This window comes from Leucopleurus acutus (genome assembly GCF_964270905.1).
Source record: "Leucopleurus acutus genome assembly, contig: HAP1_SCAFFOLD_194, whole genome shotgun sequence".
NCBI lineage: Eukaryota > Metazoa > Chordata > Mammalia > Artiodactyla > Delphinidae > Leucopleurus > Leucopleurus acutus.
In genome coordinates this window covers 190497-213513 of record NW_028139128.1, presented here as the reverse complement: position 1 = coordinate 213513, position 23017 = coordinate 190497, and the positions used below count along the sequence as shown (strand labels likewise).

At 40.0% G+C, this 23017-nt stretch overlaps 1 protein-coding gene across 1 annotated transcript; it reads left to right on the top strand.

The window, feature by feature from the left end:
* Positions 1-7365: 7365 nt before the first annotated feature.
* Positions 7366-20897, top strand: LOC309978932 (NOP protein chaperone 1-like; the record flags this gene model as incomplete). The annotated part of the gene is given in 3 exon segments (XM_082865785.1): positions 7366-7694; positions 19913-20100; positions 20103-20897. Coding segments are annotated over 3 exon segments (927 nt in total). The 3' UTR covers positions 20513-20897.
* Between the last annotated feature and the right edge of the window lie 2120 nt (positions 20898-23017).

Here is a 23017-nt window from a genome sequence, read left to right as displayed (position 1 = left end):
TATAGTTACCTATAGTCGGAGGTGTTATTTACAGGGATGGTTAAAGTGTTTTGTTATATATTACCTAGGTTACGTGAAGCTTGGAGTGTATGGAATTAAAGAGAGACAGGGAAAATATAACTAAAGTGAGTTCAATCAGCAGAGGCAGGTTTTCAACACGCTATTCCCTTGTCTGTTTCTCTGTAACACAAGCTCAAAGATTTCTCTTAGTCACTACTTTCTGTTAACCCAGAAAGGGACATGGTTTCAGTATTACATCCATGAAAAATGGAAGGTCGATAGTGTCTAGCTCCATAACACTTAGGATTATAGGAACTGAGTCAAACATCACACGATCCAAAAGGTCCCCCTGGCTGACAGTATCTGAGCAAGGCTTATTTATTACTCATTTCGGAATTACCATGTTCACTGGCATGGTTGGCTTAGTGCATGATTTACAAAGAGCTGCACACTGGAAACTTTCTAGAGTGTTCGATCCTATTCTCCCAAAGTAAAATGCTGCATTTGGAGATTACCCTTCGTGGGGACTCCTTTGATTTTTTATATATTAGATTGTAATCAGACATAGGGAGATATCATGGAATAATTTTGTATATATATATTTATGATTTTCTTCAATATGACCCTTTCTCTAGTTAGTAAGAGACATGTATGTTACCTCAGAAAGTATTAGGTTTTTATCACAAGAATGCAAAGAGAAAGAACGAGGAGAACAGGTGACGAGAACATTGTATATGCAGCCTGACCTGAAGGGAATCCCATGTACGGAGCCTCGTGACCGCTTCGCGTGGAACATGGAGAAACGAAGGTGGTCGCCGTGGAGCAGCTCCACTGCCGCGACGGCACCTGGACGGACCCGGGTCCCCAAGGCGGCGAGGACGCACCGCCAGACGGCCTGTGGGTCGGGCGTCATGGTCCCACGGGAAGGAGGAAGAGAAGGCCCGCTGTCGCCCTCCCAGGGCCTCTTTGTTTCTCCATCCGGGCCGGCTCCACTCCGGCGAGAGACATAAAAAGTTGGTGAATAAGTTCGGGATCCAGCGGAGAGGCCGAGGAAAGCCAAACACCGTCCGAGTACATCCGTGTCGTTCCGCACCTTCGGATAACTCGGAAAAATTGAGAAAGTACGACCACCAGGACGTGGAGGACGACGTCGGGCACGGACACCGTGTCCTATAACCACGCGCAGTCTTGCGAGCGGAGGGGTACCAGGGCGTGCTGGTAGACCCACCAGGACCACACCAACCACAGCCCCGAAGCGCAAGACCGGCCTCACACCACATGAATCTGCTCGGCCAATCTCCGGCTACAGCAGGAAGCGCCCATGCCTCGGCGCCACCGGGACAGTCGCCGCCAGCATTAGCGCCTCCCGGAACGCTGCCTCGCGCCTGGCGGCCGAGTCACAGCCCTCGCGAAAGTCGCCGAAGCTACGGAGGGAAGGGACGATCTCAAAACGGCCGCTATGTAGCGCCCGGCGAACGACTAGAACGGACTCGGGAAGGATCCCGATCGCCGGCCGGCGAGGGTGCAGCGCGGGCCGCCCAAACGCCCGAGCTCGTCCCGGGGCGTCCGCCTCGGAGCTAGCCCCCGGCTCTGTACGACGCGGCCCGACCCCGGCAGCAGACAGAAAGGGGGAGGGAGCTGGGAACATGTCGCCGGGTGGCTGCAGCGAAGGATCCCCGAGCACACGGGCGGGTCCCTGCTCCCGGGGCGGACTTAGAGATATTGCGGTGACTCGGGCTGTGTGGAGTGAAAAACTGAAATGATGAATGTACTCGGTGAAAACATGTATGAATAATTTTTATTTGTGATTTCATAGTGGAGTCCTTGTGAAGCATTTCTTTAAAAAGTCCAGAAGCCATCAAAGAAATGAATGGTAAACTTGACCACAAATTGATCTTTACATATTCCACAAGCAAAGTCAAACAACAAACAGCTGTGTGGGGAACATCTCTGCAAATTACATGTGTAATAAGAATATTGATATCAGCATTACTTAATATAAAAACAGAGTATTTCAAAAACATAGACATTAAGAGAATTTAGGTAAATAAATTCTGGTTAGTGCATCCCCACAATGCATTATTATCAATTGGTGTTTGGGTTACTGATATTTTTTAAATGAGGTAGATCTATAGGTACTGACTTAGAAAGATGTTGATAATGAACTATTCAATGAAAATAGCCATTTGTAGAACTTCCAGGGTAGTTAAAAAATAATAATAATAAAGAAAAGAAAAGCCAGCACCAACAACAGGATATGCATTTATCTTTTAAAGAATCTGAGTTGGAAAGGTAAAAGAATTAGAATAGCTAAAACAACTCTGAAAAACAAGAATCAAGTCTTCCTTATTGCCTGGTGTCTGGAGCCAGAAAGATGAGTGTCTTCAGAAACAAAGATGGGCCGCACCTCCTGCTTTTCTGCCCCATACTACTGCAGCTCCCAGGCAGGAGCTGGCATCCCAGCCCGTAAATGTCTCTGCTCCACCCAGGCCCAGATGCAAGTGGGGACCTTGTGTAAACTTGACTCTGCAGGCCTGGCCTCCTCAGCCTGTTCCCTCATCCTGGGAGCCCCTAGACATTCACTCAGGTGCCCCAGTCGTCCCCACCAGTGGCTGCTGGCTCGATTCTCCATGGTTTTAGCTCTTCACTTCATGAGCCATGAGTTGCTTTCCCAAGGGAAAGAATTCCCCTTACACAGCAGATGTGAACCAAGAAGACAACAGAACTTTGCACGTGGACTCATCATACACACTTTGTCCTCACATCTGGTGATGAACACTGATGAGAGTGGAGATGATACAGGCAACACCTCCTGACCCCAAGTTTACTATAAAACTTGTCCAGTCATGCAGAGGGGTGCACGTTGCCTCAAAGCTCTCTGACTTTTCAATGACAATATTCCTGAACAAATAATAAATAACATATAATAATATATAGCTTTTATTTATTGGCTTTTGTTATGTGAGAAGCACTTACCTATTAGATCATGTAATCACTCAACTCTCTCAAGAGGTTATGAAACTTATTCACACCTGAAAATTATGAAGTTCAAAATGGGAAATAATTTACCCACAATCAAAGCTGATTAGTGGCAGAAGATGGATATTTCTTGCCTTGTGTTGTCTGTAGATTTAATAAAAATTGGTGGAACACAGGGTTTATTTATTAATTCCCAAGTACAAATATTATAATTGCTAGCCCGGAACTCAGAACTTACATTCTGTCATAGAATGTGCTGGTTATTTCACACCACTTATGTGATATTCCTTAATCATGAAAACTATTGTGTATTCAGAGTGTGCACATCTCTGTGATGCATTTGAAAGACATAGGCCAAGTCAGCCCAGAGAAATATTGGACTTGGCCTCAAGAAGCGTTTGAGCTTTTGATACACACAGCTGCCTTATCCCAGTGCAGTTACCCTCAACCATCACCTCTGGATACTCTTGGGCATGGAGACGCCTGAACCAGAATGTCCAGCATGTTTTTAGGAATTAGCCACCTTCAAATTGTGGCTATAATCTTCATCAAAAAAGGGAGACCTGGGTTTCCCTGGTGGCTCAGTGATTGACAGTGCCCCTGCCGATGCAGGGGACACGGGTTTGTGCCACGGTCCAGGAAGATCCCAGATGCCGCGGAGTGCCTGGGCCCGTGAGACATGGCCGCCGAGCCTGCGCGTCCGGAGCCTGTGCTCCACAACGGGAGAGGCCACAACAGTGAGAGGACCACATACCGCAAAAAAAAAAAAAAAAAAAAAAAAAAGGGAGGCCTGTTAGAGCCATCTCAGAGGAACCTGCACAGGGATGTGATGCTGGAGAACAACAGTCATCTGTTCTCTGTGGATGACACTGTCAGCATTTATTTATTTAATAAAAAATCATCCAGAGTAGCTTCCCCAGAGTTTACTCCCCTCCCCAACCTGACACTTATACACTCATAAAGCACTTACTAAAACCTGGACGAAATGATCTTGTTCATTTGTTTACTTCCTCTTTGCCATTTCAAAAGATAGTAGACTTTCTGATAACTGTAGTATGCCTTTCTTGTGGCTCCATATCTAACACTCAGACCAGTGCTGGGCGCTCACTGCATGGAGGCCTTAAATGGATAAATAAATGCATTAAATATTTTCCAAAAACCATTCTGCTGTGCAAACTCCGGTGGAGTTTAACCCTACAAAGTTACACAGAACAGATATTGTCCCTTTAAAATTCAAGTCATAGGGTTGGCATTGAGTTATAATATTTGATTTTTTTTTTGAAAATAAAGTTTAATCCACTATAGAACAATTGATTCACACTGGTCAGAGGAAAGTGGGAAAAAATGATCCTGCAGTCTGTCAAAGTCCTGGGAGCTACACATCAACAGACAGTTCCTTAACATCTGAAGCAATGGTCAGTGTCCTTCTGTTCTGGGGAAGGGCTGGTGTGCTGCCAGAGCTCAGGACGCCCTTCCCTGTGCTGCTCTTTCCTGTTGGCCTTGCTTCTCCTCCTGATGTGAACCTGAAGACCACACGCAGATGCCAAATAACACCTCCAAATCCATATACATTTTTCCACAAATGGTTTTTGCCTCTACAAGTAGATGTGATTTCCCAGCCGTAATCAGGAGAAGAGGTGTAGAGGAAGAAAGAGGATTCCCAGAGTCCCAGCTCTAGGTGGGCTGCAGGCTCTTGAGATTCTATGTGGAGAGGGGCCTGGTCAGTGAGAGAATTGGACCTGTAATGTCAACTGCAGATTTCCTTGAAGAAGAAGTCTTCTCACATCTTGTAAGGCCAATGCAGAAATACCACTCCAATGGTGTCCTAATTCTTTGAGCACATTAATATCTATTCATCTAACTTTATGTACATTCCTTGGCTTCTGAGAAAGTGCTCTTTCTGTTACTATTATTCATGTAGGAACTTTTGTTTCAGTCTCTCCCTTTTGTTGATTTACTGTGTCTTAATCTCTCTGACATCCCACCTTCATTTTATTTTTCAGTCATTTTATTCTTAAAAATAGTATACATCATCAATGTTCTATATCATGTATCTAATTGTTGCTATATTCCTCCATTTCACATCTTTTGTCTGTGTTGAAGCCAATACTTGACACATACTTACATTAGCCTTGTGAGCATTTGCAAAATTCTCCTTCCCCTAAGTCACTGTAGCTATTACTTTTCTCTTTTTCTCAGACATGGAAGGTGACCTTAAAAAACATGAAATGATACCAACACAGCATGCGTTCAGGAAGGACCCATTTATCTGCAGGTCAACGGTATGTTTCTTGGGGATGAACTCAGTCATCACATAAGAGACCTGGTAATGGGATAAAATAGGAGTTCATGACAATCTGCTGATGGATAAAACGCCTGAGCATAAATTCTGCCCCAGTAGAATATTTGGAATACTTTAAATTTTGGAATAACATTTCCCTGAAGACAAACTGGAACTTCAGTTTCAATAAAAGGGGAATTGCCTCAACATAGCTCATGTATATAACGTGTGAAAAATAAAGAAGACTTAAAATTTAATCAGAAAGTTATGCAGGCGAGAGGCTACAAAATAGAAAATCAGTGTGAATTCACCAAGTAACACTGCATGTGAATAGAACGAACATGGGCAGTTTATTTGAAAAGAAGACTACCAGTGAGAGAGCAGACTAGAGCCAGTACATAGAGAAATGAGTACATGGACGTGCATGAACATCTGTAACAGCCTCTCCTTTCCTTGCACATAGCAGAGTCTTCACTCTGGAGGAGTGTCCATGGAATGTAATGCATGTGAGGAGATTTCACATGCAACAATGTGAATTTCACAGGTATTAACTCAAACAGGAGAGAATCCCTATAAATGCTATGAATGTGGGAAAGAATTCTACTGGAGCCTTCACCTTTATATACACCAAAAATTCACACAGGAGAAAAATCCTAAACTTGTCACTAATCTGGAAGAGCCTTTGGCCAATATTCCTTTTTTAAGTATCAATAACATAAGGTGAATTATACTGCAGAGAAACCATATAGATCCTATCAATGTGGGAAAGCTTTAGTCAATGCTCTAAACTTACATGGCATGAGAGAACTCACCGTGGAGGGACCCCTACAAATGTTATGACAGTGAGAAATAGCTCAGCTGGAGTTTTGCCTTTACACACATGAAAAATCACACTGGAGAGAAACCCTAAAAACGAAGTGAATGTGGAAGACCGTTCATCAGAGGCCAACTTTCATTCACATATATGAGCTCAAATAGCAGAGAAGTTCTATGTCTGGAATAAATATGGAAGAGCTTTCAGTTGAAACTTGGTTACTTCAAAGTCGTGGACTCATTCACACTGGAGAGGAAACCTTGTGAGTGTCATCATGTGGGAAAACATAAGACAAAGCCATGACCTTAGACATCATGTGAGAAGTCACATTGGGAAGAAGCCCTATAAATATAATAAATGTGGAAGAACTCTTAGATGTTGCTCTCACATTTATATGTACCAGAGAACTCAAGAAGAGACACTCTATATCTGCAATCAATGAGGTAGAGCCTTCAGCTAGAATTTCTCTTTCTTAAACCACCGGGACACTCAAGTGAAGAGAAACCCTACACCTGTACTCATGGTGGAAGAGCCTTCAGTTGGAGCTCCAGTCTCAGCACACACAGAGGACTCAGAGTCAGCATTAATTCAACTAATCCTGTTACTTCAATTTTTAATGTATTATTTCTCTCATAAATTAAAAGAAAATTATAAATTAATTTACTCTTTTACAAGGCTGCTACTCCTGGAGAACTGTGTGTGCCTGGACAGAAAAATTCCAAGAACTCAGAGTCAGGCAGTGGTTTATTCCCATATTAGAATTTTGGAGTCAAAGGATTTTTCTCACAAGAAGGGCAGATACCTATCTCGGTACTGAGAAACTGGCAGATCATTGCAGACATGGAGCAATCCATTTCCAGATTGTTTTAGAACAGCAGGCTTGAATGTACTAATTCATGGAAACATAAAGCACCGTTCCCAGGATCTAGAGAGAGAGCTTATTCTGTGGGGGAGCCTCAGACAACCGCTTCCAACCAGGATTGTGCCCGGACTCAGGGCTCCTCCCGACCACAAGAGGATGGCCCAGGTCGCACCCCGTTTCCCACAAGTTTGTTAGGGACTCTGACCACCGAGACCCAGGTGGGACGGTCGTGGCTCCTGGAGAGTCCTCCCCGCTCGCCCGCGACACTCCGTGTCGTCCCCCGCGGTGAGGGGACCTGCGTGTGGTGTCAACACAAAAGCGCTGCGCTGAGGCAAAAAGGAGACAGGACGCTGGTTGCTGCCAGTGTAGACGCAGCCAGAAAGCAGGGGAATCCCATCCACGGAGATCTGTGACTGTTTCCTGTGGAACATGCAGAAAAGAAAGTGGCCCCCGGGGAGCAGCCCCAGTGCCACGACAGCACCTGTACGGACCCAGGCTCCCAAAGCAGCGAGGACGCACCGCTGGATGGCCTGTGGGTCGGGGCGTCATCGTCCCGTGGGCAGGAGGAAGGGAAGGCCCGCGGTCGCCCTCCCAGCGCCTCCTTGTTTCGCCATCCGGCCCGGGCTCCACTCCAGCGAGAGACGTAAAAAATTGGTGAATAAGTTCGGGATACAGTGCGGAGGCCAGGGAAGGCCAAGCACCGTCCGAGTACATCCGTGTCGTTCCCCACCTCCCGATGACTTGGAAAAACTGAGAAAGTACGACCACTAATATACTGTTGAATTCTTTTTGCTAGTATTTCACTGAGAATTTTTGCATCTATATCAGTAATACTTGACAGTTTTATTTTTTCTTGTAGTGTTCTTATCTAGCTTTGGTATCAGGATAATGCTGGACTCATAAAATGAGTTTGAGAATGTACTTCAAAGTTTTTTAGAAAAGTTTGACATGGATTTGTTTTAATTCGATTTAAATGTTTGGTTGAATTTCCCAATGAAACCATCTGGTCCTAGCCTTTTTTTTTTTTGGAAATTTTTTATTACTGATACAATCTTTTCACTCATCGTTGGTGTGTAAGGCTTGTCTATTTCCTCATGATTCAGTTTTGGTAGTTTTTATGTTGCTAAGAATTCTTTTCTTCTAGGGTATCAAACTTGATGGTATATATGTGTTGATGGTCACCTCTCATGAGCTGTGGTATTTTTGTTGCATCAGTTGTAATGTCTCCTTTTTCATTTCTGATTTTATTTGAGTATTCTCTTTTATTCTTCATTAGTATAGCTAAAAGGTTAATTTTGTTTTCATTTCAAAAACCACCTCTTGCATTGATGTTTTCTATTGTTTGCATGGTCTCTGTTTTATTTCTATTCTCATATTTCTTATTTCATTGCTCTGCTACTTGTGAGCTTAGTGGTTTGTTCCTTTGTTTGCTAGTCCCCTGAGAAGTAAGGTTGCTTATTTGTGATCTTTCTTTTTTCATATTGTAGGCATTTGTTGCAATAAACTCTCTTATTACTGTTTTTCTTGCAGCCCATAAGTTTTAGCAAGTTGTGTTTCCATTTGCTTTTAAATTTTTTTTTTAAATTTAAAAGGCATTATTGTAAAGCTGTTGTAATTTCCCCCCCCAGTTTTATTGAGATATAATTGAACACAGTACTATTTAAGTTGAAAATGCACATTATAATGATTTCACTTCCATATATTGTGAAATTGTTATTGCAGTAAGATTAGTTAACATACATCATCTTATATAGATGCAAGAAAAGAAAAAAAAGGAAAATATATTCTCCTGTGATGAGAACTCTTAAGATCTACTTGCTGAACATCTTTCAAATATACCATATGGCAGTGTTAACTCTATTCATCATGTTGTATATAACGTTCTCAATACTTACTTACCCTATAACTGCAAGTTGGTACTTTTGGACTTCATCAAATTCTGCCTCTTCCCACTTCCCTCCTCTGGTAACCAAAAATCTGATCTTTTTCTATGAGTGTTTTGTTGTTTTATTTTTTTTCCCACATGTAAGCTTGGTCTGACTTCTCTCACTTAGTATCACACCCTCAAGGTCCATCCATATTGTCACCAATGGCGGGATTTCCTTCTTTCTTATGGCTGAATATTACTCCTTTTTCTAAATATATCACAAGGTTTATATCCACTCATCTGTTGATAGACACACGTTTTTTCCATGTCTTGGCTATTGTAAACACTGCTGCTATGAACATGGAGGTGCAGATATCTCTTCAACATAGTGTTTGTAATTCTTTTAATATATTCCCGTAGTTTAAAATGCTGGACCATATGGTTGCCCTATTAAATTTTGAGGGCCTTCTCTAGTGTTTTCCATAGAGGCTGAACCAATTTATAAGACAACCAAAAGCACACAAATCATCCATTTTCTCCACATCTTTGCTAGCATTTGCTAGCAGATCTCTTGTCTCTTTGATGAATTCCATTCTAACAGTCCTGAGGTGATATCTCATTGTGGTTTTGATTTAATTTCCCTGATATGTAGTGACGTTGAACACATTTTCATGTACTTGTTGTACATTCACATATCTTCTTTGGAAAAATGTCTGTTGGGGTCTTTGGCACAGGTTTTAATTGGCTTAATTATTTTGTGCTACTGAGTTCTATGATGTATTTTGGATATCAACCCCTTATTTGTTGTAAGGTTTGCAAATATTATTTTTGATTACATAGGCTCTTTTCATCTTGTTGATTATTTATTTAGCTGTGTAGCAGACTTTTAGTTTGATATAGTTCCACTTGTTAATTTTTTAAATTGTTGCTTGTGCTTAAGGTATCATCAAAAATAATATTTAAGACCGTGTTAAAAATTTTTTTTATTGTTTTCTTCTAGGAGTTTTATGGCCTTCCGTCTTTACCTTATATTATTTCTATTTAATTGTCATGAGTGGTGTTAGACAGGAGTCTAGCTTTATTCTTTTGCATGTAACTATGCAGTTTTCCAAGCACTGTTTAATGAAGAGATTGTCTCTCCACCGAGTGTTCCTGACTGTCTTATCAAATATTAGTTCACCTTATATGTATGGGTTTATATCTGGATTCTCAGTTCTATTCCATTGTTGTGTATGCCTTTTTACATGACAATACCATACTATTTACATTACTATAGTTTATAATACAGTTTGATAACATGGAATGTGATACCTCCAGGTTTGTTGTTCTTTCTCATGATCGCATTGCATATACAAGTTCTTTTTTGATTCCTCATACATTTCTCTGTTGTTTTATTCTACTTTAAAAAATGCCATTGGATTTTGATAGGAATTGCATTAAATCCATAGATGGCTTTAGGTGGTGTGGACATTTTAAAAATATTAATTCTTCCAATCATGAACAAGGGATAACTTTACGTTTATTTCTGTCTTCTGCAATTTTTTTCATCAGTGTATTGTAGCTTGTATTGTAGATATCTTTCAACTCCTTAGATAAATTTATTCCTTATTATTTTATTAGTTTGGATGCTCTTATAAATAGAATGGTTTTCTTTTTTCAGATCATTGTTAGTATCTAGAAATATGACTGATTTTTGCATTTTAAGTTTTTATTCTGCAACTTTACTGATTATGTTGATTAGTTTTAATAGATTTTTGGTGAAGTTTTTCAGTTTCTATATATAAAATCATGTTATCTTAAAATAGACACATTTTTACTTCTTAATTTCCAGTTCTGATGCCTTTTATTTCTCTTCCTTGACTGATTGCCCTGGCTAGGACTTCCATTACTATGCTGAATGAGTGGTGAGAGTGGACTCCCTTGTCTTGTTTCTGATATTAGACAAAAAGTTTCACACTTTCATTTTTGAGTGTGCTTTGAACTGTGACCTTGTCATATTTGGCCTTTTTTTAAAAAAATGTTTACTTTTGGCTGCATTGGGTCCTTGTTTCTGCATGCGGGCTTTCTCTAGTTGCAGTGAGTGGCAGCTACTCTTCATTGTGGTGCATGGGCTTCTCATTGCAGTGGCTTCCCTTGTTGCAGAGCATGGGCTATAAGCATGTGGGCTTCAGTAGTTGTGGCACACAGGCTCAGTATTTGTGGCTCACGGGCTCTAGAGCACAGGTTTAATAGTTGTGGCGCATGGGCTTAGTTGCTCCTTAGCATGTGAAATCTTCCCGGACCAGGGCTTGAACCCATGTCCCCTGCATTGGCTGGCAGATTCTTAACCACTGCGCCACCAGGGAAGTCCCGATATTTAGCCTTTATTATGTTGAGTTACATTCATTTTATACCTAACTTAACAAATGCTTTTTCTGTGCCTATTGATATTATATTTTTCCTTTGTTCTATTAATATGATGCATCCCATTTATTTGATTTGCTAGTATTTATTCAGAATTTTTAAACCTATATTCATCAGTGTTATTGGCCTGTAATTGGCAGTGTTCATTTCAGATTATTATATCAAAGTAATGCTGGCCTCGTAAATTGAGCTTGGGAGTGTTCTCTCCTTATCTGTTTTTTCTCTTTCTTTTTTGAAAACTTTTAGGTTTGGCATTAATGCATTAAATATTTGGTAAAATTTACCAGTGAAGCCATTTGATCTTGAGTTTTTCTTCATTTGAAGAGTTTTGATTACTGATTTAATTTCCATACTACTAATTGCTTCATTTAGATTTTCTCTTTCTTCCTAATTCACTTTTGATGGGTTGTATCTTTCTAAGAATTTTTTTCATTTATCTAGGTTGCCCAGTTTGTTAGCATGTAGTAGTTCAAAGTAACATGTTACCCTTCTTATCTCTGTAGTGGTGTTGTAATGTCTTCTCTTTTATTTATAATTTTGTTGATTTGGGTCTTCTCTCCTTTTCCTTGGTTAATCTAGCTAAAGGTTCAAAATTTTATCTTTTAATGAACCAACTCTTAGCATCACTTTTCTTTTCTATTGTTTTCCTCTTCTCTATCACACTGATTTCTTCTGTAATCTTTATAATTTTCTTACTTCTGCTAATTTTGGGCTCAGTTTTGTCTTTTTCCACGTCCTTGAACAGAAGAGTTAGGTTTTTTATTTGAGATATTTCTTAATTCGGAAGGTAAGCATTTGTTGCAATAAACCTCCCTCTTAACACTCCTTTGGCTGCATCCCATAGCTTTTAGTATACTGTGTTTCCATTTCAGTTTGTCTCCAAATACAGTGTTATTTCTTCTTAAATTTTTTCTTTGATAAATTAGTTGGTCAGGAGAGTGTTGATTAATTTTTTTGTATTAGTTAGAGTTCCAGTTTTCCTCCTGTTATTGATTTCTAGTTTAATAATATTTTCAGATAATATACTTGGTATAAATTAAGTCTTCCTGAATTTATTAAGATTTGATATGTGGTCTGTCATATGGTCTTTGCTAGAAATTATTTTTTCTGCACTTGAGAAGACTGTGTATTCAGCGTATGTTGGATAGAATGCTCTGTATATGACTCTTAGGATCATTTGGCCTTTAATGTTCTTCAGATAAACTGATTCTTTTTTTTTAATTGAAATATAATTGAGTTACAATGTCGTATTAATTTTTGCCATATAGCAATGTGTCTCAGTTATACACTTATATACATCTGTTTTATATTCTTTTCCATTATGGTTTATCTCAGGATATTGAATATCCTGTTCCCAGTGCTATACAGTAGGACATTGTTTTTTATCCATTCTATATGTAAGAGTTTAAAGCTACTAACCCCAAACTCTCAGTCCATCCTTCCCCAATTCCCTCCCCCTTGGTAACCACAAGTCTGTTCTCTATGTCTGTGAGTCTGTTTTGTTTCGTAGATAGGTTCATTTGTGTCATATTTTAGATTTCACATATAAGTAATACCATATAGCATTTGTCTTTATCTTTATGGCTTACCTCACTTAGTATGTGAATCTCTAGTTGCATCCATGTTGCTGCAAAAGGCATTATTTCATTCTTTTTACGGCTGAGTAATATTCCATTGTATATTTATACCACATCTTCTGTATCCATTCATCTGTTAATGGATATTTAAGTTGCTTGCTTGTCTTAGCTATTAGAAACAGTGCTTCTATGAACATTGGGGTGCATGCATCTTTTCGAATTATGGTTTTCTCCAGATATATGCCCAAGAGTGGGATTGCAGGATCATAAGGCAACTCTATTTATAGGAACCTCCATACTATTCTCCACAGTGGCTGTGTCAATTTATATTCCCACAACAGTGTAGGAGGGTTCCCTTTTCTCCACACCCCCTCCTGTGTTTCTTATTTGCAGACATTTTGATGATGGCCATTCTGCCTGGTGTGAGGTGGTATCTCATTGTAGTTTTAATTTGCATTTCTCTAAAAATTAATGATGATGGGCAACCTTTCGTGTGCCTATTGGCCATCTGTATGTTTTCTTGGGAGAAATGTCTGTTTCAGTCTTCTGCCCATTTTTTGATTTGTTTTTTTGGTTTTTTGTTATTGAGTTGTATGAGCTTTTTGTATATTTTGGAAATTAAGCCCTTGTTGGTCACATCATTTGGAAATATTTTCTCCTAGTCTGTATGTTGTCTTTTCATTTTGTTTATTGTTTCTTTTGCTGTAAGAAAACTTATAAGTTTGAGTGGGTCCCATTTGTTTATTTTTGCTTTTATTTCTATTGCCTTGGGAGACTGACCTAAGAAAACACTGGTACAGTTTATGACAGAGACTGTTTGGCTACGTTCCCTTTTAGGAGTTTTATGGTGTTATGTGTTATATTTAAGCCTTTAAGCCATTGTGAGTTTATTTTTGTGTATGGTGGGAGAGTGTTCTAATTTAATTGATTTGCATGAACCAACTTTTCCAACACCTCTTGCTGAAGAGACCGTCTTTTCCCCCATTCTCTATTCTTCATCAGAGATGAATTGACCATGGTTCTGTGGGTTTATTTCTGGGCTCTCTATTCTGTTCCATTGACCCATATGTCTGTTTTTGTTCCAATATCAGGCTGTTCTGATTAGCATTGTAGCATTGTCTGAAGACTGGGAGGGTTATGCCTCCTGCTTTGTTCTTTTTCCTCAGGATTGCTTTGGCAATTCTGGGTCTTTTATGGTTCCATATACATTTTAGGGTTATTTCTTCTACTTCTGTGAAAAATTTTCATGTGTAATTTGATAGTGATCACATTAAACCTGTAGACTGCTTTGGGTAGTATGGACATTGTCATTTTAAACAGCTGCAGCCTGTTCTCACTGTCAGTGGAACCAGCTCCCCTCTGGAAGCAGGTGTCCATGCAAGGCTCTTAGAAATAAGACAGACAACACTACCCACACCTCTGACCACTGTGCCTTTGCTTTCTAGAAGTAACCTCCTTAATCAAGTGGGTGGCATCTTGGGATGAGGCAGCCATTATCCTCCTGGAAGAGTCGGTGCCCCTCGTACCACTGAGGAATGAGTGGTCCTGTGCCTCATTCACACCAAGGGTTTCAGTTTCAGGAGTTTGGGGAGCTTTTGTTTTGCTGCTTTAGTGGATGAGAAATGACATGTAACCCATTGGCTTCTTTTCACTTCTCTTCTGATGATTGAGGCTGGACTTTCCTCACTTTCAGTTATATCCAGAATGCAGCCACTTTTCCCAGTTCTGTGGGAGACCACTGAACATGCCTTCCTGGCTGTTCCCAGCCACAGACTGTGGTCCACATGCAGCGAGAAAACTCTTTGTGCAAGTGCTAAGTAGCTAGTGACTGGCTTCTGACCAACAGAATGTAGCCAATCAGGGGAGGTCAGTGTTAAGATTCATTGATAGAACCTCTGTCACTTACATCTCACTTGCTGCATCCTGTGTTCTCTCTATGTTTCTGTCTGACTCTCTCTCCTATCCCTGGACCTGGGGAAGCCTGCATGGGTGTTACTAGCTGCCATATGTAGAGGCCCACGTAGGAGAGAACACAGGGAAGTCCCAGGCCTCCAGGCAGAGGCACTAGGCTCTCAGCTCAGACTGCATCCTGCCAGTACCCATCTCAGTGAGTCTGGGAAAAAGTCCTCCCCTGTGGAGCGACAGCTGAGACCTCAGCCTCAGCTTCATAGAGACCTTGAGTCTAGAGCACCCAGCTAAGTGCTGTGGGAGCTCAGGAGTAACTAGGTGTATGTATTTTGTATGTTGGGAAACCCTCCATAATGATCTGCAGTAAATCAGACAATCTTTAGCATAGAGCAGGTCTACTCAGTGTTATGTAGAAACAACCATAAAGATAATGCATATTAATAAAGGTAATAAAATGGACTAAAAACAATAATAGTGAGAATTATGATGATATTACCATTACTACTGTTAAAGAGAAAAATAAACTTAGAAAGATTGCAGATTTGCGTACAGACTCCTCTAAGTAAATTTCAGGGTACCTATATCAGATGTCCTCTGGGATATTTTAGAGACAGAATGCTAGGTTTGCACAAAGAAATTTTTTCTGAGAGGAGAAAACAAGCAGGTGATCCTGGGTCAGCAGGGAGGATGATATGTTGGCACAAACAGTGCAGGGCCTTCCTGGGGGACTTAGAAAAAGAAATGGTTACTTGAGCAGGCACGTCACCATCTCTATGTCTGCCAGTGCTGCACTAGCTTTTCCTGGACCCCTGAGTGAATTTAAAACATGTCCCCAGGTTCAGGCATGTCAAGGATACTCTCCTTACTTCTCACTTGTCACAATGTCAGCTTCTGGGCTGACTTTTCTAATTTGGAGGACTGGACTCCAGGTGCAACACATAAAATGTACATGGAGCTTCAGCTCTATCTCTATCCCCACTGCCTGTCAATTGAAAAAGTGGCAGATCAGGGTTATTGATTGCCTTTTGATGCACCTACAGACTTACTTGGAATTGGGAGGAGAATATTACTTATGAATTTGCATGTAAAATTTTTTATAATAACCTATCTGGAAGTTGAAATACCATTTTCTTGGGAAATTGATAGGTTATGTTACACAACACCTCATATTTTTCCTTTAGCAACATTTCTTCACAGTATATATATTTCTGAATATGTATGTAAGGCACATGCCATATCAGCCCAGAGAAGCCATTGACGGGGCTTTAGAGATCAGTGACCTTTGAGAACGTGTTTGTAGTACTCACTCATAAAGAGAAGGAACTGCTGGACATATTGCAGAGAAAGATATACACAGATGTGATGCTGGAGGACGCCCGTTGTCTCATCTTCTGAGTGCATCTCTCAATATTTATTTACTTCCTTATGTATGTCTTATTTAGATAGGCTCTGCAGCTTCCACATATGCTGCTGCACTCTTGTCCCTGACTCATGCTTCTGTAGCACTTAGAGCAACCTGGAACGAATGTGTTCCTTTACTTATCACAGCACATTTGTCCCTGCATGGAGATAAAATCTCCATTACCACAATCTCACGTATACCTTACTAGTCTGCCACCAACACGCAGAATAATACTGGACACAGATGAGGGTTATTTTATCTAACAGACAAGTGACTTTATGTTGCTAAGTAATTCTTCTGCTCGGGGGACTACTATGAGGTTTGAACACAGCAAAAAACACATGACAGCTTGTATCCCCCTTTCTACATGAACTCCAAGTAATAACCTCATGGGTCTTACGTTTATTGGATTCTGTTAGAAAACAGTGTTAACCACATTATGAAAACGTTGCTTCCTTCCTGGCTGAGACGTCTAGGCAGCCTGCAGCCTGTCTTTCCTCTTGGGCAAGAAGAGCAGCAACCAGAGACTTTTACTGTCTTTGAGTGAAGTGTCGGGTGACAACCTTCAGTGTTTCCCCCCTTCCGGGTGCTCGAACTTGGGCTGCCATTGATGCCCCCACACTTGAGCCTTGGCATGTTGTCCTGCACTTGCATTGCATGCACTGTTCTCAGCACAGAACTTTAAATCCATCTAGCATTTCCCACATGTATCAGGGCATCAGCTCTGCAAAGCAGATGTAATTTCCCAGTGGGAGCAAGAAGAGTAGGTGTGGAGGGAAGAGGAGGGTTTCCCCAGGCTGGGGTCCAAGTCAGCTCCAGACACATGTGCTCTGTGTGGGGAGGGAGCAGGACACTTGGAATGTCAACTGGAGGTTGGCTCGACTAAAGGATATTTTTAGAAATGTATGTGAAGCCATTGGGTCAAATTATCCAGATTCTGTCATTATGCATCACACATCAATTTCTCTTCACGTTTCCCCCTGTACTTTTCACCTCAGAGAAGCAAAATTCCTGTCCACGTGGGAGTTAAAATTTCATGTTTTTGTCTTTGCCACGGTCTCTTTAATAATTTTTCCTCTCATATTCCCTGTAGCATCTGAATTTATTTTATTTTTCTTCTACCTAAACACTGAACATCTTATTAACATTTTTCTAAACCATGTTTCTATTCACTGGTATATTCCTCAAATTCATGTTCTTTCCCCATGTAATGTACTTTTCAACAATTTAATCCCCAAATGTCACATGTGTTGTTTCTTATTTATTTATTTAATTTAATTATTATTTTTGTCTTATTTCAAGCAAAAACTGTGACCATTAAAAGCAAGAAATGATATCCAAGCAAGTTATTTTCCTGGTGGAACAATGTAGCTGTAAGAAAATAGTAAATTTCTTCAGGTGTGAACCCTGGTCATCCACATGTGAAACCTGGGAATGAGGTAAGTGAGGAATTCAGCAGACTCATAGAACTCAGTTACAGTGCAGTGTAAACACTAGATCAGCATAAAGTGTTCACTTTATGGACTAAATTAGACTGAATTTTCATGATAGCTAGTAGAAATCCCACAAAGGGGGGAAGTCCATGCAGAAGATTTACATACTATGTGTATGTAACTGACATGGAGATCATTTTAACTGGAGAATATCATTCAATAGACTTACATACACATGAGTATTCACAGCATAGAAAACACTTTTACTGTAATGAATGAAGGAGAGCCCTGAGGGATTTTTAATTCCTTAGTCAACATTGAATCCTCACACTGGATCTATCAATGATAAAATCAAACTGAAAAGGCAGAGTTCATATCAAAATTCTCAGACATGGAAAAACGCTTATCAAGAATGTTTTACCACACATTTCAGCTATGAATTCATAATTTTGACTAATAACCTCTTATTTTATAAATAAGTAGAATAAAAATATAGATTTGTTAAGTAAACTTAGAATGATAAATACAAAATTTTGAAACAATAAGTACTTTTGTAAATAGGTTAGCATTAAGAAATATATATAAACAAAGTTATATGTGACAATTATTATGATCCACTTAATTGTGATTGTCAGTAAGATTATCAGTTGCTTTCTCATCAGAAATTTTGCATGCCAGAAGAGAGTGAAACGATATGCTTAAAGCATGGCGGGAACTACCTACCAACAATTCTATATCTTACAATATTATTCTTCAAAAATGAGGAACATGAGAGACAGTCTCAGACAAAAGCTGAAGGAGTTCAGTACCATAATATCTATCCTTCAAGAAATGCTAAAGGGAGTACTTCAAGTTCAAATGGAAGGACACCAGAAACTTGAGGCCATATGAAAATATATATGTCTCTGATAAAGGAAAATAAATGGACAAATAGAGAAAACACTATAATTTTGACTTGTAACTACACTTTTTATTATTCTAGGATATTTTTTAAACCAAAATATTAAAATAATTATAAATGTATTGCTATTGCATGACTGTTTCCCCCAAAATTCATATGTTAAAAATACAACCTCCAAATGTGTTGGTATTAGGATGTAGGGTCTTTGGGGGGTGCTTAGGTTATGAGGACAGAGCCACCATGAATATAATGTGTGTGCTTTTATTTATTTTAAAATATGTATTTATTTACTTATCTGGCTACATTCGCTCTTAGTTGCAGCACGTGGGATCTTTGTTGTGACACACAGGCTTCATACCTAGCTGTGATATGGGGGCTCGGTAGTTGCAGCACACAGGCTCTCTAGTTGTGGCAGACAGGCTGTAGAGCCAGCATACAGGCTCAATAGTTGTGGTGCATGGGCTTAGTTGCCCTTTGGCATGTGTGATCTTAGTTCTCTGACCAAAGATCGAACTCATGTCTCCTGCATTGGAAGACGGATTCTTAACCACTGGTCTACCAGGGAAGTCTCTCGTGTGCTTTTAAAAGAGACCTCAGAGAGCTCTCTAGTCCCTTCCTCCACGTGATGATATAATGAAAAGTCTATGACTCAGAAAAAGACCTTTACCTAACAACCTTGATCTCACACTTCAGCCTCCAGAACCATTAGAAATAAACTTCTGTTTATAAGCTACCCAAGCTGTGGCATTTTGTTATAACATCCCCAAATAATGAATTCGTACATCTACATTAACAGAAAACAATGTATAAATATGTGACTTGTGACATTACTAACATGTAATTAATGTGTAAATATGTGATTTGTGACATTAATAACATGTAATTAATGTGTAATGTAATTGGAGATGTAATAGAGATTTTGTGTGTGATTAAAATTATGTTGATATCAGTTTAAGCCAGTTTGATAGGATTTTATATGTAACCTCCATGGTATCCACAAATTGATTATCTATAGAATATACACAGAAGGAAATTAAAAGTAAGTCAAGTCAGTGGACTTCCCTGGTGGTCCAGTGGCGAAGACTCCATGCTCTCAATGCAGAGGGCCTGGGCTCAATCCCTGGTCAGGGAACTAGATCCCACATGCCACAACTAAGAGTTCGCATGCTGCAAAGAAGGTCAAAGGTCCCCCATGCCACAACTAAGACCTGGCACAGCCAAAGAAATTAATTTTGAAAATGAGTACAAAAAGTAAGAACAAAGGACGTCAGTATGTGAGAAAATGTGGGACAGAAAAGCTATATGACATTACAGAAAACAAATTGGCAAGTAAATGTCATTCCATATCAGTAATTTATATATATATATGTATATATATATATATATATATATATATATATATATATGGCTTAAACTCATCAGTTAAAAAACAAAGATGTCCCCAGCCTTTTTCCGGCATCTGGGCCTGGAGGGGCTGCTCTGAAGACAGGCGAGCAGCAGGGAGGCCCACGGCAAATCCCAGCCCGATGCGAGCTGTTCGTCGTTTTCCCGGGACAGCTCCAGGGTCTTGGTGTCCAGAGAGCTGCTGATGGAGGGCAGGGGCGGCCGCAGAGGTATATGGGACAGGTTGCTTATCAACTCCAAGCATAATTCCAGAAAGAATTCCACTCTTCAAACAGGATAGAGAGGAGTCCCCTATTGGACCAAGTACAGAGCTTTTTCCCACAGATGGCTCAGGCAAATGAAAAGCTAAGGAAAGAAATGTCAGCAGCACCACCTGGTCATTTCAATATTGAAAATATTGACACACTCGGAAAAGTTATGCAAATGGATATGACCTTGTTTGAGATGAATCAGTCTGATTCAAAAGAAGATGACAGTTCACAAGAGAATTCACAAGACAGTTCAGAGGACAGTTCAGAATTTGAGGATGAAGATGATAGCACCTCTTCTGAAGGTGAAGTCACCATCGATACAATTAAGCTTCCTCATTCAGAAGATGGAAAAGGCAAAATAGAGGTTCTGGACCGTCCTGCCAGTGAAAAAAAAGAAAACAGGGACATAAACAATCTGAGAAACAGGTGATAGTTCCCGCTAATTCTGTGGAAAAGAATGTGGCTTGCTGGTTATTTTGCATTTCAGATACCTATAGTGTTTGTTTGCAAAAATGAATGTATTTTGCTTCTTGAAGAAACAGAAGCTAGCTTTTAAAGAGTTGGAAGAGATAGCATTTGGGGAATCTTCTAAGAGTAGACTGTTTTTGATCTCACGCTAAAGAGATTTAGTTTAGAAACTTTAACTTTATGTATGGTGATGGGTGAATTTGTTAGCATCCTCTTTCATCAGCATAGACTTCAGAAATCTCAAACTTATTTTAAAGTAAAAATACAAGTTACCCATTTCTTTTTGTTTTAAATTGGCCTCTTGGGGCTTCCCTGGTGGTGCAGTGGTTGAGAGTCCGCCTGCCAATGCAGGGGACACAGGTTCATGCTCCGGTCCACGAGGATCCCATATGCACGGAGCAGCTGGGCCCGTGAGCCATGGCCGCTGAGCCTGCGCATCCGGAGCCTGTGCTCCACAATGGAAGAGGCCACAGCAGTGAGAGGCCCGCGTACTGAAAAAACAAAACAAAACAAACAAAAACTTAGGTTGGGTTTCTTTTTAGGTTATTATAAAGTCATATTTATTTGTTACCATCAAAATGGGTTCATTGAGGGAGAAGTTATTTTTTTTAAAACATCTTTATTGGAGTATAGTTTCTTCACAATGTTGTGTTGGTTTCTGGTCTGTAACAGAGTGAATCAGCTATATGTATACATGTGTGCCCATGTCCCCTCCCTCTTGCGTCTCCCTTCCACCCTCCCTATCCCACCTCGAGGGAGAAATTTTTCACAAAGAATTACTTATATTTAGATGCCCTCAGACATATCTACTTTAATTAAAAAAAACAAATCCTTTCCAGTTTGAGCTGGAAAACTGGTGCTCTGTGGTTTAATCACTGTCAGTGACTCTGTAGCCTCTCAGTGCATGTAAAATTTGCTTGTTGGAAAATTTTGTGGGTTTTTTGGATTTCTTTTTTTCCTCATAAAGGAATTTTTTTGTTTGTTTCAGCTATTAAAATTATTCCTTCCAGTTGCCCACAGTTTTGAAACCTATTAATTGTAGAGAATAGGGACACCCCAGGAAAATAGGGCACAGTACATAAAGAGGTAGTAACAGGTTTTCCCTTTCAAAAAGCAAAATGATCCTGCATTGGAGTTGCCTTTCTGCCACATTCTTGATCTTATTTAACTTGTTTGGGACCTCATCTGCCATGGGCCTGGCTTTGCTCAGGATATAGACCTGAGAGTTTAAAGGACTGTCTCCAAGTGCATTGAGCTAATGAGACTTTGTTGCCTAATATTTTAGGGGTTTGTTTTTTAACTATTTTTACCTACTGCTCTCATTAGCTTATGACATCTTGTAAATACTCTGAAGATAATTCTCCAAGTTCCTTCTGGTATTTTTCATTGGGAATTGGAAATCGGCTGTGCACTCAAAGTATGCAGAAGTGAACAGATCTGGAAACGAGACTTCTCAGCTGCAAAGGGTAGACTTTGTAGCACCAAACACAGCTGTGATGGATTATTGGTGTGAATATTTAAGGATTGTCTTCTACCAGATAATATTCATGCCACATTGTGGGAAGAGTTGTATTTGTCTGGTTCACTCCTTAGCTTGGTGCATGGTACACAGTAGGCACCGAATGATGTTGATAAATGAATTTACAGGTATATTGAGGATGTACAGGGCATTTTAAGCCATGCTATCCATGCGGATATGAAAGTGTAACTTCACTGGAAATACAAAGCCAAGTAGAAATAGTCTGATGGTCAGTGAAAGAGACTAGTCAGTCTAGAATACATACTAGTGTGTAGAATTATATTTCTCTCCTGCCATGGCCTTCTCATATAATACGACTAGGTATTCTATACAGTTAAAGAAGTCAACTAAATTCAGTTCCTTTGGACATTCTTATGACATAGGAGGAAAAGGAAAAACAAAAATTTAATATGTGACAGGGATGTCGTTTTAAGTAAGTGTAAAATGGTTGAATTATTTAATATACAGAGTCAGGCGTGGCTGTTTTTAAACCAATTTGTACTAAGATAAATTATGTAGGTCTTAAAGATTTAAATATAAAGAAATAAAATTATAAGTTTCATACTAAAATATAGGTGAATAATAACATTAAAAAAACAAAGATGGACAAGATAGACATAAAAAGGGTCCAACTATATGTTGTCTACAAGAGACTCACTCAGAAGTAAGGACATTCATATGCTGAAAGTGAAAATATTGGAAGAGATATTGCATGAGAACACTAAGCAAAGAGAAGAGGAGTGGCTCTTCTGCTTCTGCAGCTGAGGCTGTGGCCCCTACATTTCAGGGAGTAACCAGAGGCAGGGAACAGGGGCAGGGGCTGGGGCACCCCTCCCACCCTTGGCACCCTGAGCCAGGGAAGTCAGAGGTACTTGGTCCCCCTCCCGAGTTCCATTCTTCCTCCAATGAGAATGGTGCTAATCAATAAGGACCAGGCTATAGAGCTGA